This window comes from Dipodomys ordii, unplaced genomic scaffold (genome assembly GCF_000151885.1).
Source record: "Dipodomys ordii isolate 6190 unplaced genomic scaffold, Dord_2.0 Scaffold2, whole genome shotgun sequence".
In the NCBI taxonomy this organism is placed as follows: domain Eukaryota; kingdom Metazoa; phylum Chordata; class Mammalia; order Rodentia; family Heteromyidae; genus Dipodomys; species Dipodomys ordii.
The window spans coordinates 27,120,903-27,133,882 of record NW_012267218.1 but is presented as its reverse complement, the minus strand read 5'-3'; the positions used below and the strand labels follow the sequence as shown (position 1 = coordinate 27,133,882).

At 43.9% G+C, this 12,980-nt stretch overlaps 1 protein-coding gene across 2 annotated transcripts in view; it reads left to right on the top strand.

The window, feature by feature from the left end:
- The window catches only part of Slc39a9 (solute carrier family 39, member 9), a 49,342-nt gene extending 42,116 nt beyond the window's left edge, over positions 1-7,226 (top strand). The window contains exons 5-8 of one of the 2 annotated variants that reach the window (XR_001175067.1): positions 158-243; positions 699-833; positions 3,363-3,728; positions 4,522-7,226. Coding sequence is in view for 1 of the 2 variants with exons in the window: in XM_013016340.1 (XP_012871794.1) it covers positions 158-243; positions 699-833; positions 3,363-3,593 (452 nt within the window). In the remaining variant the exon portion in view is untranslated. Of the gene's footprint in view, positions 1-157; positions 244-698; positions 834-3,362 lie in introns of both variants that reach the window. The other variant, XM_013016340.1, reaches the window with a different exon arrangement.
- Positions 7,227-12,980: the final 5,754 nt, after the last annotated feature.

Genomic DNA, 12,980 nt, shown 5'->3' with positions numbered 1-12,980 from the left:
AAAAAAAAAAAAAAAAGATGAGAGGGCTAAACTTCAGAAAGATGAAGTAGCTCCAGCCTTAGGTCCAGCTCTACCTGCCTCTAAAGTCCACACACTCAGCCTATGCTATTGTTGTTGTTGTTTATAGAATCTTATGTTTTATTGTTTCCAAACTTAGCGGATGGTGTAGCTTTGGGAGCAGCAGCTTCTACTTCACAGACTAGTGTGCAGTTAATTGTGTTTGTGGCAATAATGCTACATAAGGTAAGCCAAGATTTGCTGTTGAATATATTTGAAATTAAAACTTTTCTGGGTCCATATTGCCTTTCTGGAATGGGAAAAGTCTTTTAGCTTCTTAATTGCTATCATTTTGGAGAATTGCATAATTCTGTTCACAGCTACTTCTTGCTATTTTCTTAAATTCCTACTTGAGGGTTTTGGTGGGCATACATCCGAACTATTAAATTCTCTTTAGATTCCTATATTTCATATATTTTGTTTTATAAGTATTTTTCTCTCCTTGACTGTTTCTCTATCCAGCTAAAAAACACATACACAACATGTAGAATCTCTTCTTAGTTTAGAACATTAATTCTTAAAAGGGCTCAGTCTTGGTGCTTTGGTTTTTGATAGCAGATTTCATATCATGACATGTACATATTGATGTAGAAGCAATCCATCTCTGTAGGGTACTAATAAGGGTACTTTGTCTTTCTCAGGCACCAGCAGCATTTGGGCTGGTTTCTTTCCTAATGCATGCTGGCCTGGAGCGGAATCGAATTAGAAAGCACTTGCTGGTCTTTGCACTGGCAGCACCAGTTATGTCCATGGTGACATTCTTAGGACTAAGTAAGGTAAGTCTGAGCACCCCTTGTTTTTCTAGACATGTGTCAGATCTACCAGAACTTAAAATCCCTAATGTTGGTTTTCCAACTAAATTACTTTCTCAAACTAAAGACAAAGATTAGGTTTAGCCGGGTGCCGGTGGCTCACACCTGTAATCCTAGCTACTCAGGAGGCTGAGATCTGAGTACCGTGGTTCAAAGCCAGCTGGGCAGGAAAGTCCGTGAGACTCTCATCTCCAATAAACCACTCAAAAACCGGAAGCGGCACTGTGGCCCAAGCCTTGAGCTGAGGGACAGTGCCCAGGCCCAGAGTTCAAGCCCTATGACCACCCCCCCACACACACACAAAATAGGTGTGAACACCTGTTCAAAGTAAATGTCTTAATTCCAAATCAGTCCTTCAACATTTCCTTGTTCATATTGGTTCTAATAGTGTTTACACAAATGCATACACAGTCACAGTCATCTCTGTGTGGTATTGGGGTAGGCACATAAAGCACCTATGGCAGTCTTAGAGTAGGGGGTGAACAAAGATGGCTGTTTTCTGCTGACTCAGATTGTTCTCTTCCCAGCAGTCATATTAGCAAAAATTGAATATCTAGTTCTTTTTCACTGAACATAGCTTCAGATCTGAAATGACATTTGTCATTTGTCAGCTCACAAGCACAAGCACCCTTTCTCCTCCAAGCTGGACCTTTCTGTCCCTTGTGATTGAGTCTACTTGGGCTGTAGTTCTTAGCAACAACCCTTCCCACTTTGCCTAAATATCAGTGGGCAAGCTTTAGGAGGAAAATCTTAGAAGCAAACTTAGTACTGGTTTGAAGGAACTACTTTCTTCCACTCCTCCTAGGGAGGAGATTCATTATTCTATAGTAAACTTTTTACTACAGAATAGAGGTTTTTACCTCTACTAAAAGGAATATATAACAAGATAGTTAAGCAATGGTGACGTTTGTTAGTGAAGGTTGTTGGTCTTGATTGCTTACAAATAAGTTATTGTTAAACAACCCTTTCCATTCACCTGAAGAGCTTGTGAGCAGTATAGAGTTCCTTTTAAATTATGACTTCTATTTCATTGAGCAGTATAAGTTTTACAACTTATTACAGGAAGGTCCTGATAATTCTGGAGGCATTGCAGTTACATACTGCATCTGTGGAAAGGTCTTAAAATTTGAATTGTTTATTAGTCCATAGGTTTGCCTTTTTTAATGGAAAAGATAGAAATTAATTGTATAAATAGTCTAAGCTTAGTGGGGGTGGCTATTGCATCTTGATTATCACTGTATCTCAGGTACTTGGCTTATAGTCTAGTGTGTAGAGGACACTTTTTAAGTAGTAGTAGAATGAATGAATTGATTTCTGAAGTTGAATGTCTACATTAACCTGTTGATTTCATCCAAAGAGTGTAGGTAATGGGGGATGGTAGAGCACCTGCCTAGTAAAGTTGTGGGTAAATTTCAAATGCTCTCACCACAAAGAAAAAGTATTTGAGGTAATGGAGATATTAATTTGATTGATTTAATTACTCCATATTGTACTTTCATAAATCATAACATCACTTTGAACCCATAATATATATGTATATATAAGTTTATGCATATGTATATATGTAAATTTAAAACATTTTTACTTTGATTAGCATACATCAATCTAGTACAAGGAGAGTTTATTGTGATAATTCCATAGATATATGCAGTATTTTGCTGTTACGGTTCTTGGTGGTGGTGGTGGTGGTGGTGATGGTAGCCATGGGGCTTGAACTCAGGGCCTGTGCACTGTCCCTCTGTCACTTGTAGCCACAGTACCACTTCCTGCACTATTCTTTGAACAAGTTTATACCCTCCATTATATTTCCTTTACTCTCTTCTCACCTTCCTCCAATTTAAAATAAAATTTTAAAGAGTGCTTGTGAGCTAGACACTGGTGGTTATACCTGCAATCCTAGTTACTTGGGAGGTTGAGAATGTGGGGGTCATGGTTTGAGGCCAGCCTGGACAGAAAAGTTTTTGAGACTCCTTTTCAATTGATAGCTAGGTGCAGTGTCACATGCTTGTCATCCCAAGCTGTGGGAGAGGCTGAAAACAGGATAATGGTTCCAGGCTGGCCTGGGCAGAAAAAATTAGGTGAAAGATTCCATCTCAGTGAGGCTGGCTATGGCTGCACACAGCTGTGATCCTAGCAACTATGGAAAGCCTAAAATGGACAGAATGTGCCTCAGGCACACACCTGGTTGGAAAGTTAGACTACTGAAAGAAAAATGAGTGAAAAGGAGGCTAGAGGCATGGCTTAGCAACAGAGTGCCTGCCTAGTAAGCATAGGACTCTGAGTTCATACCCCAGTACCATCAACCAGACAAAATCAAGCAATTATGTACATCACTGATGTTCCTCAGCTCTCCATAAATGATTAGATCTACTTGCATGTCAAGATGTCTCCCATGCCTGAGACCATACCAGGTGTCAGGTGTGAATATTTAGTTTGGGACTTAGCCTGAATTTTACTTGACTTAATGTTTCCTTTTTCTCTTTTATCTCATAGAGCAGTAAAGAAGCTCTTTCAGAGGTCAACGCTACTGGAGTAGCCATGCTTTTCTCTGCTGGGACATTTCTTTACGTTGCCACAGTACATGTCCTCCCTGAGGTGGGCGGAATGGGGCACAGCCACAAAGCTGACAGCACTGGAGGGAGAGGCCTCAGCCGCCTGGAGGTGGCAGCCCTGGTTCTGGGTTGTCTCATCCCACTCATCCTGTCAGTAGGACACCAGCATTAAATGTTCAGGTTCCAGCGTCAGTCCATGGTCGCTTGCCATCCAGTGAGAACAGCCAACCTGTGACAGCTGCTCACTTCCTCAGTGTCTTGTCTCACCTTGCCCATCTCCACCCGTGTTCCCAGAGTCCGGAGGGAGGTGAGAGTCAACCCCGGAGTAATGGAAAAGCTTGTAGAGTAGGAACAACACATTGTGATTAGGTAGAGACTTGTGTTGTCTTTTAAAGGGTCTTTGGCATATTGAGTACTGATGTTTCTCTTAACCCTATTCTCAGGGAAGATGGAATTTAATTTTAAAGAAAAGTGGAGAACTTCATACTCAAAAGGAAATAGTAATTATGAAAATACAGTGTTCTGTAATTAAGCTAAATGTCTTTCTCCTTAGAGGCTCTGCCATTTTACCCATTGATTTTTAACATGGTCCTCACCCTGGAAGACTGGTGCTTTAGCATGTATGCCACATGCCTTGATAGAAGGCCACAGCACCATTCTCTTACATGCGGAATGTGATTGCAGTTAATTTGAAATTAGAGAAGGAAAATCAGAGCAAGACACATTGAAAGTTGCACTCATTCTCTAAAAGGAGATAGCCAGTGAAAGGGGATGTCTAAAGAATCTTAACCACCTCCTTTGCATATGCCTCTCTGAATGTAGCCTGCTATTCTTTCCACCGGTGCAGCAGATATGACTAGTGTTTAATAGCATCTCTTTCAAGTTTCCTTGGCAGAATACCTGCCTCCAGTTCATTTCTAAAGGACCCAAGTTCTCATAGGTTCAGGCTAGGCTTTAATTTTACTCCCATCACAAAGTATCTTTGGAAATTAAGGGATACTAAATTTTAAGTGAATTTGGATAGTTATTGACAATGTTTTAATGATCTTGCTAAAAGTAAGACTATCAAAATCTGTGTTGTTCTTTTTTCTTCTTTTAAGTATTTCTTTTAGCAGGTCGACAGTCCCTCTGGCAAGGCACTTGTCCAGCGTGGGAAGCATTGTGTCTGCTCACATAAGCAAGCACCTGTAGCATGAAGAAAGTCTAGCTGTATCATAAGTGAGAAGTGTCTGCCCGTTGGCTTAAAGCTTACTGAAATCATGTGTCTTGTGTCTTCATATTTCCCATACTTTTCTCCTAACTTTCTCCTCTAGCTCCTCCTCCCTATAATTTGCTGCTTACTGCTGGTGGTGATGTCAGTACTGTGTGAGACGAATTCTCATCAGGACACCCACTCCTTGAACTGTGGTGATGAAGATAAAAGTGTCTCTGTCCTTTAGTCCCTTCAAATAAGTTATTTTTTGTGTCCAGCACAGCTGTGTTCAGCTGTGGAAATATCACTTCCTCATGTGTGAGTTGACACAGTCACTAATACTCTGGTAATTTAAACAATTGAGACAGCAGAAGTGTTTAACAAACTAAGGTAATTTTCCATGTTTGCCAAAATCTGTATAAATCCTGTTTTGTCAATTAAGTGTGTAATACTGTATTAATAATTTATTTTTATTTTTTGTACCACTTGAAATCACATTACATTAAGAGGGAACCAAGAATAGTTTCTTGAGGACAGTGGATTTAGTCATTTGTACAAACATTTCGTGTGACACATAAGCCAGCATGCCCGTTTTCTTCTTTCCCATTTCATCACTGGGTCCGCAGCTGTGGAGTTACACTTGTGCGCCCTCTGCTGGCTCCAGGGAAAGAAGTAGCATAAATAGAAAACGGTTTTTATATAGTGGTGGGCGACCATGGCATCTAATGTTCAAGCCAAGAGAGAGTCTGAATGACTCTCCAGATTCATAGTAACAGTGGTCCTTCTAAAGTATGGTTGCCTTGATTCTTTCTAGAAACATACTTGTCAAGTAAATAGCAGGTCTTTCTGTCTGGTTTGGTTTGGATAGAAGTAATTTCTATTACATAGTGTGTGTGATGATCAGAAATTTGTTCTGCTGGCCAAAGCCTCTTTCAGCAGTGCCTTGCCATCACGCTTAAAAAGTTTGGCCAGAATATCTTGCTGGACAGGGCCTTGAGCTCTGGTAAGGATTGAACATCATACTTCCAAATTTGCCTTCCCCTCTGGACCTCAATACTAACAGGCTCTCAGAAGTTGTGGGCTTTCCCAGATCCTAAAGCTGCTGCCTTGGGAGCTACTCATATTTCCCCTGGCCAGCAGGCAGAAATAGCCATACAAATCTTACAGGGCTCAATGCATCTTCAGGCAGTAGGGAACCACACCGTGTGGCAGAGGCCCCCTTCACTGGAAGAAGAGCTTGTTCAAGTGGCGGGCTGTGTCTCCCAGAAAGGCCATCTCAACGTTCGCTTCTTAGCATATTTTAGTACTGTTTCTTTTCCTGTTTAAAACTGCCTCCTTAGATGTGGATGCCTTAATGCTCAAACGCATTTGAAAACACTAGCAAATTTAGTTGCTGCCATGATTACAAATGAAATCATAGGCACAAAGAGATGCAGTAAATTATGAAAAACATGGTCCATCCTTCCTCATAACCAAAGTCAATCTGAATTTTGAGTCTTTTTTCTTGGTTAGGGCTAGACTTTCTTCAGGTTCCAGGTATTCTTTTAAGTGGCAAATTAAGTTGAAATCACTTCTACTACTCCCCTCATTTGTTCTCCAAGTAGTTGCTCATCAGTTCCCACATCACCATAGTGAGGTTGTGGGTTTGATTCTGGGGGTTTTTGGTCCGTGGTTTTGCACTGCAATATGAAGAGTTTGGAAACACTCCTACCTACAGAGGCTGTGTGTTCTTATCAGCCTTCTTCTTCTTCTTAGTTTCTAGTTCAAAACAGCCTGTTCTGGTAGTTTGAACCACTAAAGAAAAGGAAGAGTATGGCTTTTTTGAGGCGTCACTTCTTACAGAAAGGAGACAATGTAATAGTGGCTTTTACTACTTCTAAATGTCACTGTCTAGTTTGTTGTTTTTCCCTTGAAGATTCGAACTAGGGGGACACACAGGTATCTGAGTGTGTGAAGCCCCTGACACATGTTCCATAGGTATTGACCCTGGGAACTATAGAATGTCAATAGTAGAAGCCCCTAAGGGATTCTTCTGTCTCTTGGGCTCTGAGCCCAAAAGATTAAGAATCACGACCACAATTGTCCCCAACTGCTGCAGTGTAGAGAACTACCCTTGGTAGTTGTATAGAGGACCCTTCTTTGCAAACAGAAATTTCTACTCAGTAGAGAAGGGTCCATGTTGCCCAAAGAGTGACATTAAAGATGCTATGAAATTAAAACCAATGATGTAACCTTTTTGTACCTGAGACATCTCATTTCACCTCAGGACACCTGAAGGAGGTGTGTGGCTTACAGAAAAGGACTAGTTAGCTGTTCAGGAGTCCTAGATATGTTCCATCAAACACAGTTGCTTAACACAAAGAGACTAGCTTTGCTCTTTGCCTGGTAGTGTTTTCTGGCAAGCTGAGAGTCTCCTGGGATTACACTGCATTTTCCCTGGTTCTGTGGCCTAGACAGTGATCTTAAGTGTCTCTTTTTCTGGATACTTTGTACACATGAAATCATTCCATGGATGGCTGCCTTATAATTTTGTCTCTTTCCACTTTAATTGTGAATTGTTTAAAAATTTCTGATTTGTTTTCTGATAATAAATTTTTATTAGTGCATACCTTATATGAGTGTCTCTTTACTTATCTCTTGGTATTGTTTCTGTTTGATGACCAGACTTGACTCACATTTGAGCACCCAAAAGGTAATGAGACGGAGAAGAAGGTGCTTACTATCTGCATGTCCTTTAGGGAAGGGAGGAGCAAGAACTGAGGGAAAATTGGGGGACTTGCCAAGTGGGAGATATCCAAAAGACACCAATCTATTGATGGTTGTTTTTGTTTTTATTTTTGCCTTGCAAAAGAAATTAAATTTCTTAGTAGCAAATAACCCCATTTGTGGACAAGAGAAGCAGGCAACAGGTGCCAACCACCGTAGATGCATTTTCAAGAGCAGAGTTGTTCTGTGAACATATAATAAAGATGCTGGAAATAGCTGATTCTGGATTTAGAGATTTTTTTAAATTTGTTATTACAAGGGTGATGTACAGAGGGGTTACAATTACGTAAATCAGATAAAGAGTACATTTCTTTTTGGACAATGTTGCCCCTTCCCTTTGGATTTTGAGATTTAAATGGAAATACAACCTGAGGATTTTCTCCTGTCAAATTTAGCCCTGAAGGGGGTTGGAGACATGGTTTATTTGGTATAGTGCTAACCAGTGAGCAAAAGCATCATGTACTGAATTCAAGTCCCAGTCTTAGAAGAAAAAAAGAAAACTGGAGGCTGATTTTAAGAAATACTAGGAAATACTAGTACAAAATAATTGGCTTTACTATGACATACTCATATATAATGTACTTATATTCTATTATGAGAAGGTAATAGGGGCGATACTACACTTCATTGGCCTGCCTCTTTCCTCCTTTTGGTCCCTTTCCTCTTCCCAAATAGTCTACCTTTTATTTCCATGGTTTTTGTTGTTTGTTTGTTTTTTTGGGTCCAGTCATGGGGCACAAACTCTGGGCCTGGGCGCTGTCCCTCAGCTCTTCAGCTCAAGGCTAGTGCTCTACCACTTGAGCCACAGCGCCACTTCCGGCTTCTTTTTGCTTATGTGGTGCTGAGGAATTGAACCCAGGGCCTCATGCATGCAAGGCAAGCGCTCTACCACTGAGCCACCTTCCCAGCCCCTATTTCCATGTTTTTTAAAAATCTTGATTACACCTATGAGAGAAAAGACTTTGAGTCTGGCTTATTTCATGAAACATGATCTCCAGCCCTTGAGGGGCCCATGATCAGCAGAGAAGTAAGCATAGAGAAAACCTCCAATCCAGGCAGACAGACATCTAAATGTGTGGAATTAAATGGGCAAAGGTCCACAGGAACTAAAAGAAAGGTGTCTTTTCACCTCAATTTGTTGCCACAGTGGGATGGGAGCTGAATGATGGAATTGGGGTAGGGGAGGGAGGGAGGTTCCATCGAAGACTCATGATGCTGCCTCAGGGCCAAGTTGAGAGTCAAGATCTTTTTCCATTTGTGTTTTGTGGTCTGTAGGGAAGCTTGGACCTAGCACAGGCATCAGGCTGACATTGGTGCTGGGTCAGCTTAAAGAAGCTAGAATAGCAGTGTTCCTGGATCATGCTACTAACCTCAAAATAATTGGAAAAGATTTGGCCTGTCTTCCTACCTAAAAAACGAGGTCAAGACTGAGGGGCAGGGAGCTGGAGACGTGGCACTAGGGGAAGAACCATCTGCCTGGCTTGCTGGAAACTTTTTTTTTATCAGTCATCGGGGCTTGAACTCGGTGTGAACGCTGTCCCTCAGCTCTTCAGCTCAAGGCTAGCGCTCTACCACTTGAGCCACTGCACCATTTCAGTTTTCTGAGTGGTTTACTGGAAATAAGGGTCTCATGGACTGTCCTGCCCTGGCTGACTTTGAACCTCGATCCTCAGATCTCAGCCTCCTGAATAGTGAGCCACCAGGGCCCAGCTGGAAATGTTTATGAGCCGATCATGATGTCACAATTTTCTGTCAGGGAATGTTTTTGCTCTGGTAGGTTGAATAGCCTTTGCCTCATTTCACAGGGAGTTCAGTCACACAGGCTTCACACAGTTCTTCCCCCTAGACTGCTGGGGTGAAGCAGCCATGTAACACATGTTTTACTATCAGGAGCCATCTCTAAGCTCAGAGGAGAAGTGGGAGTTGTATAATGCAAGCAAAGCAGTCTCTTTAGTTCTACAGGAACTCTGTCCGGAGGTGAGCTGACGATTGAGAATCGGTGACAGTGGGAGGAGGACTGAGAAGGGTCTAGTGTCCTCCCCACTGGTACTACACTTAGTATGTCTGCAGCTGCAAGGATCCTGGCTTAGGATTCAAACCAAGACATCTGATCCCTCCACTTTTTCCTCATTTCACAAGTCCTGTGAGCCTATCATGTTTTAGCAACTAGCTGAGTGACCTTAAGTAAACAACTTTTTTTTAATGTGTTTTTTTCTCCTCTGGGAAAGTAAACATAGTATGTGCCTCCTGGCTCAGTTCAAAATTAACATTCAACAGGTAAGTAGTGATCCATACACTGACGACGTCTGCTACACACCTGTTAAGACCCTGAGTTTCCATGCAAGCCAGTCTCCCTCTGTTGCCAATAAAATTAGACAGCTCTGACCACTTGGTGTGGGGCCCTGGATCAGCCTCCTGCTTGTTTTGTCTGCTCCAAAGTCTTGGCATTGGATGTTCCCCCCCCCCGCCCCGCTGGGCAGAATAGTGGAAGCAGAAAAGCGGAAGCAGAAAAGCTTTTCCCTCAGCTGACCTGATAGCATCTGGGCTGTCAGTCGAGGGTTACAGAAGCAGAGAAATAGTTAATGGTTGGTTGAACATGTATTCTTTGCCTCCCTCAGTCTTGCTACCCAGCCTTAGCCACTGATATGGTGGAGGACATAAAGATGGACTATGATTTTTGACTTGAATTATGTAAAATGGATAATGAATGATTTTAAGATATAAATGTAAGGATGCTGTGGTTAAGACTTCCCTGGTAACTTGTTACTTTAGCTAGTAACTGTAACTGTAACTCCGTAACCCTGTAACTGTAACTCTGCTTCTGCTGTTTTCTGAGCAATGCAAGCCCTAACCCAGTGGACCATCACCACGCTTTGTTCTATTCTCCTGCTTCCCACCAGCAAAACCTTGGTGGGAAATTTAAAGTAAAGGTGAGCATTTCTTGTAACAATCATTGGCTAAAACCAACACCCAGCCTCCCCCTTTCTCCAGCCTAGCCCAAAATGCTTAAAAGCAGATGTGGGCTGGCCCTCGGGGCATTTCCTGAGATCCCAACTCCAGGTGTGGTCCTGGCGCATCAGCACTTTTCGCTCAATAAAATCTTTTACATTTTCACTGCACACTGAGTGGTCCCACAAGGTCTGTCTACATGTTCCAGGTATAGACCGAATGAGCAAAGTTTAGTTTCTCTGCCATTGAAGAAACCTGGGATCCATTTCTCCCATCAAATGATCTTTGGGCTTACCCTACCCTCCATTTTCCCCTGGCTCACAAGCTTATCTTTGCCGTAAGTGTCCAAAACTGCTTCTGACCTGATTCAACAGAAAAGGAATAAATTGATATCAAGAGGGCCAGAGAGTCAGTTCTGAGGTGAAGCTCCCAGAATGGTACCCGAAATCTGCTGCAGAACAATCTGGGGTGGGGTGGGGCAGGGTGGGGTGGGGGGAAGGGAAGCTCAGTGCCATAGAACATTGGCTGCTGTGTACTGCCAGAGGCCTGTCTCCGGGTGGCTGCATTGGTGCCAGCTTTCTAAACACATAACATACATTATAGTCACGTTTAACCCTTCTTACACTGTGTATTAAAATTACTCCACTGCCTAAAGGAATTTGCCCCAAATGTCACCATCCCCTAATGTCTGGCATGCTGGCTCCTCCCTGGAAGCTTTTGAGTTTGTGACCCTCCAGGCTGTTTCTCATTTCAGGAGAGTAGCCAGTGCTGGAGTTTGAATGCAAGGCTTCAAACTTGTTCAGCTGGTATTCTAACACTTAGGCCACACCTCCAGCTAGGTTTTTTGCTCTTTTTGGAAATGGAGGCTCAAGTACTTTTCTGACTGGGCTAGTTTGAACCATAATCTTCTGGATCTCAGCTCCTGGAGTTCCTAAGATTAGGAGTATGAACTACCCATTCCCCAGTTAGGAGCCATATAAATACTAAAAACCTTGCATTAGAAAGAAGTCTGTGATATGAACTTGCCTGTCAGAGGCACAGGGACAGGACTTTATTGCAGATGACAAGTGCAAAGTGAAGTAAGGAGGCTGTGTCTAAACTTCCCCTAGATAATTGGCTTTTGATTTCCCCTGATTGTTTACCTAGATAGTTTGCTTTTCTATTAGGTTTAAATGTCCTTATCTGGTTTGCTTTGCTCATGTGTAACTCTTGTTGGGTTTGATTCAACACCCTGTGTGTGGTTTTGGCCTATATAAGCTTAGCGCTAGCTGCATTCCACCAGCAGTCCTCTGGCTCTCCAAAAAAGACTCATAATTTGGCCTTATACATGGTGGCGTCTCTGTATCTTGCTCACTGGATTCACAGGTGCTTTTCCAGGGAAGGTGACAAAAGTTTCTGAGGTGATAGAAATATTTCACTTTTTGCTTTGGATGGTAGTGACCTGCTGTAAACTTCAATTAAATAAATACTTAAGATCTGTATTTTTGGAGGTGGGGGTGTGACTCATGTACAGGGCTTGTCTTGGATGCAAAAGACCCTGGGTTCAATCTCCAGTTCTGAAAAAAAAAATTAATTGGTGAAAATAGAAAAACAATGTGTGCTTTGGGACATTATATATGGCTCCATCCATGGTTTTCACTTGGGGCAAGTTAATAACATCCATCTGTAAACTGATTTGACTCTCCAGGCTAATCATGTGTTAACTTCTGCTCCAATCTGACTTCTTTACTTCAAGTGAGGAATCACAGATCCTCAGTGAGGAAAGTGTTTCCTAAAGGTACAGGTGAAATCGTGACTGCCCAGGGTGGCCTGGAAGAAGCAAGCCTTTCCAGGCTCCTGAGCCAGGCGGAAGTGGAGCACGCATCCCCTAGGGAGCACCTGCCAGGCGCACCGATTAAATCACGAACACAGACTGCACTCGCTGACTGAGATCGTCACCGCCACAGCCTGCCAAGTTCCAGCCATCGGATCCCCGCACGGCGGAGGTGGAACCTACCTGCGGGGCGGGGCGGGGCACTAACCTTGGTGGAACGTCGCCTCGGGACGGGCACTAGTACAAAGTTGTACCCCGCCATCCTCCTGCCAAGCGCTTGGCTGCCTTTCCTCTATGCGGGAGAGAAAAACCAAGGCTCCCTCCGCTGACAGAGGGAACTACGAGAAGGCTCTTCTGGAATCTCAAGTCCAGGACACCACGCCCTTGCTCCTTCCTCTCCCTCACGCAGAGATCGTGGTTATCTGCGAAGGGACCCCCGTTTCCACGTGGGCGCTGCACGAGGAGGGGCCAGGCGCCCGGGCTGGGCTTGGGGAGGTGCTGTGGCCGAAACCTGCAGCGGCCGCGGGCCGGGACCTTCCGGACGCCCTCCAGTCCGCGCCCGCCCTGATTGGCGCGCACCTGTCACTCCCAGCCAATCGGGGCCACCAGAACTGGGGCTGTCACGGGGGGGGGGCGGGGGAGAGGGAAGGCTGCGGCTCCCGGCTGAGCTGCCGCCCTCCCCGCGGACTTCCCGCCCGGCCCTCAGACATCCATCCCCAGCTCGGTCCCGGGCGCCGGCCGCGCGCCCCGTACCCCTCGGCGGCGCGCTCCGGGCTCGGCGCGCTTCAATGCAGCTGCTCCGAGCCGGCTCGCTCCGCCTCTCCGCTCGCCCGCTCTGG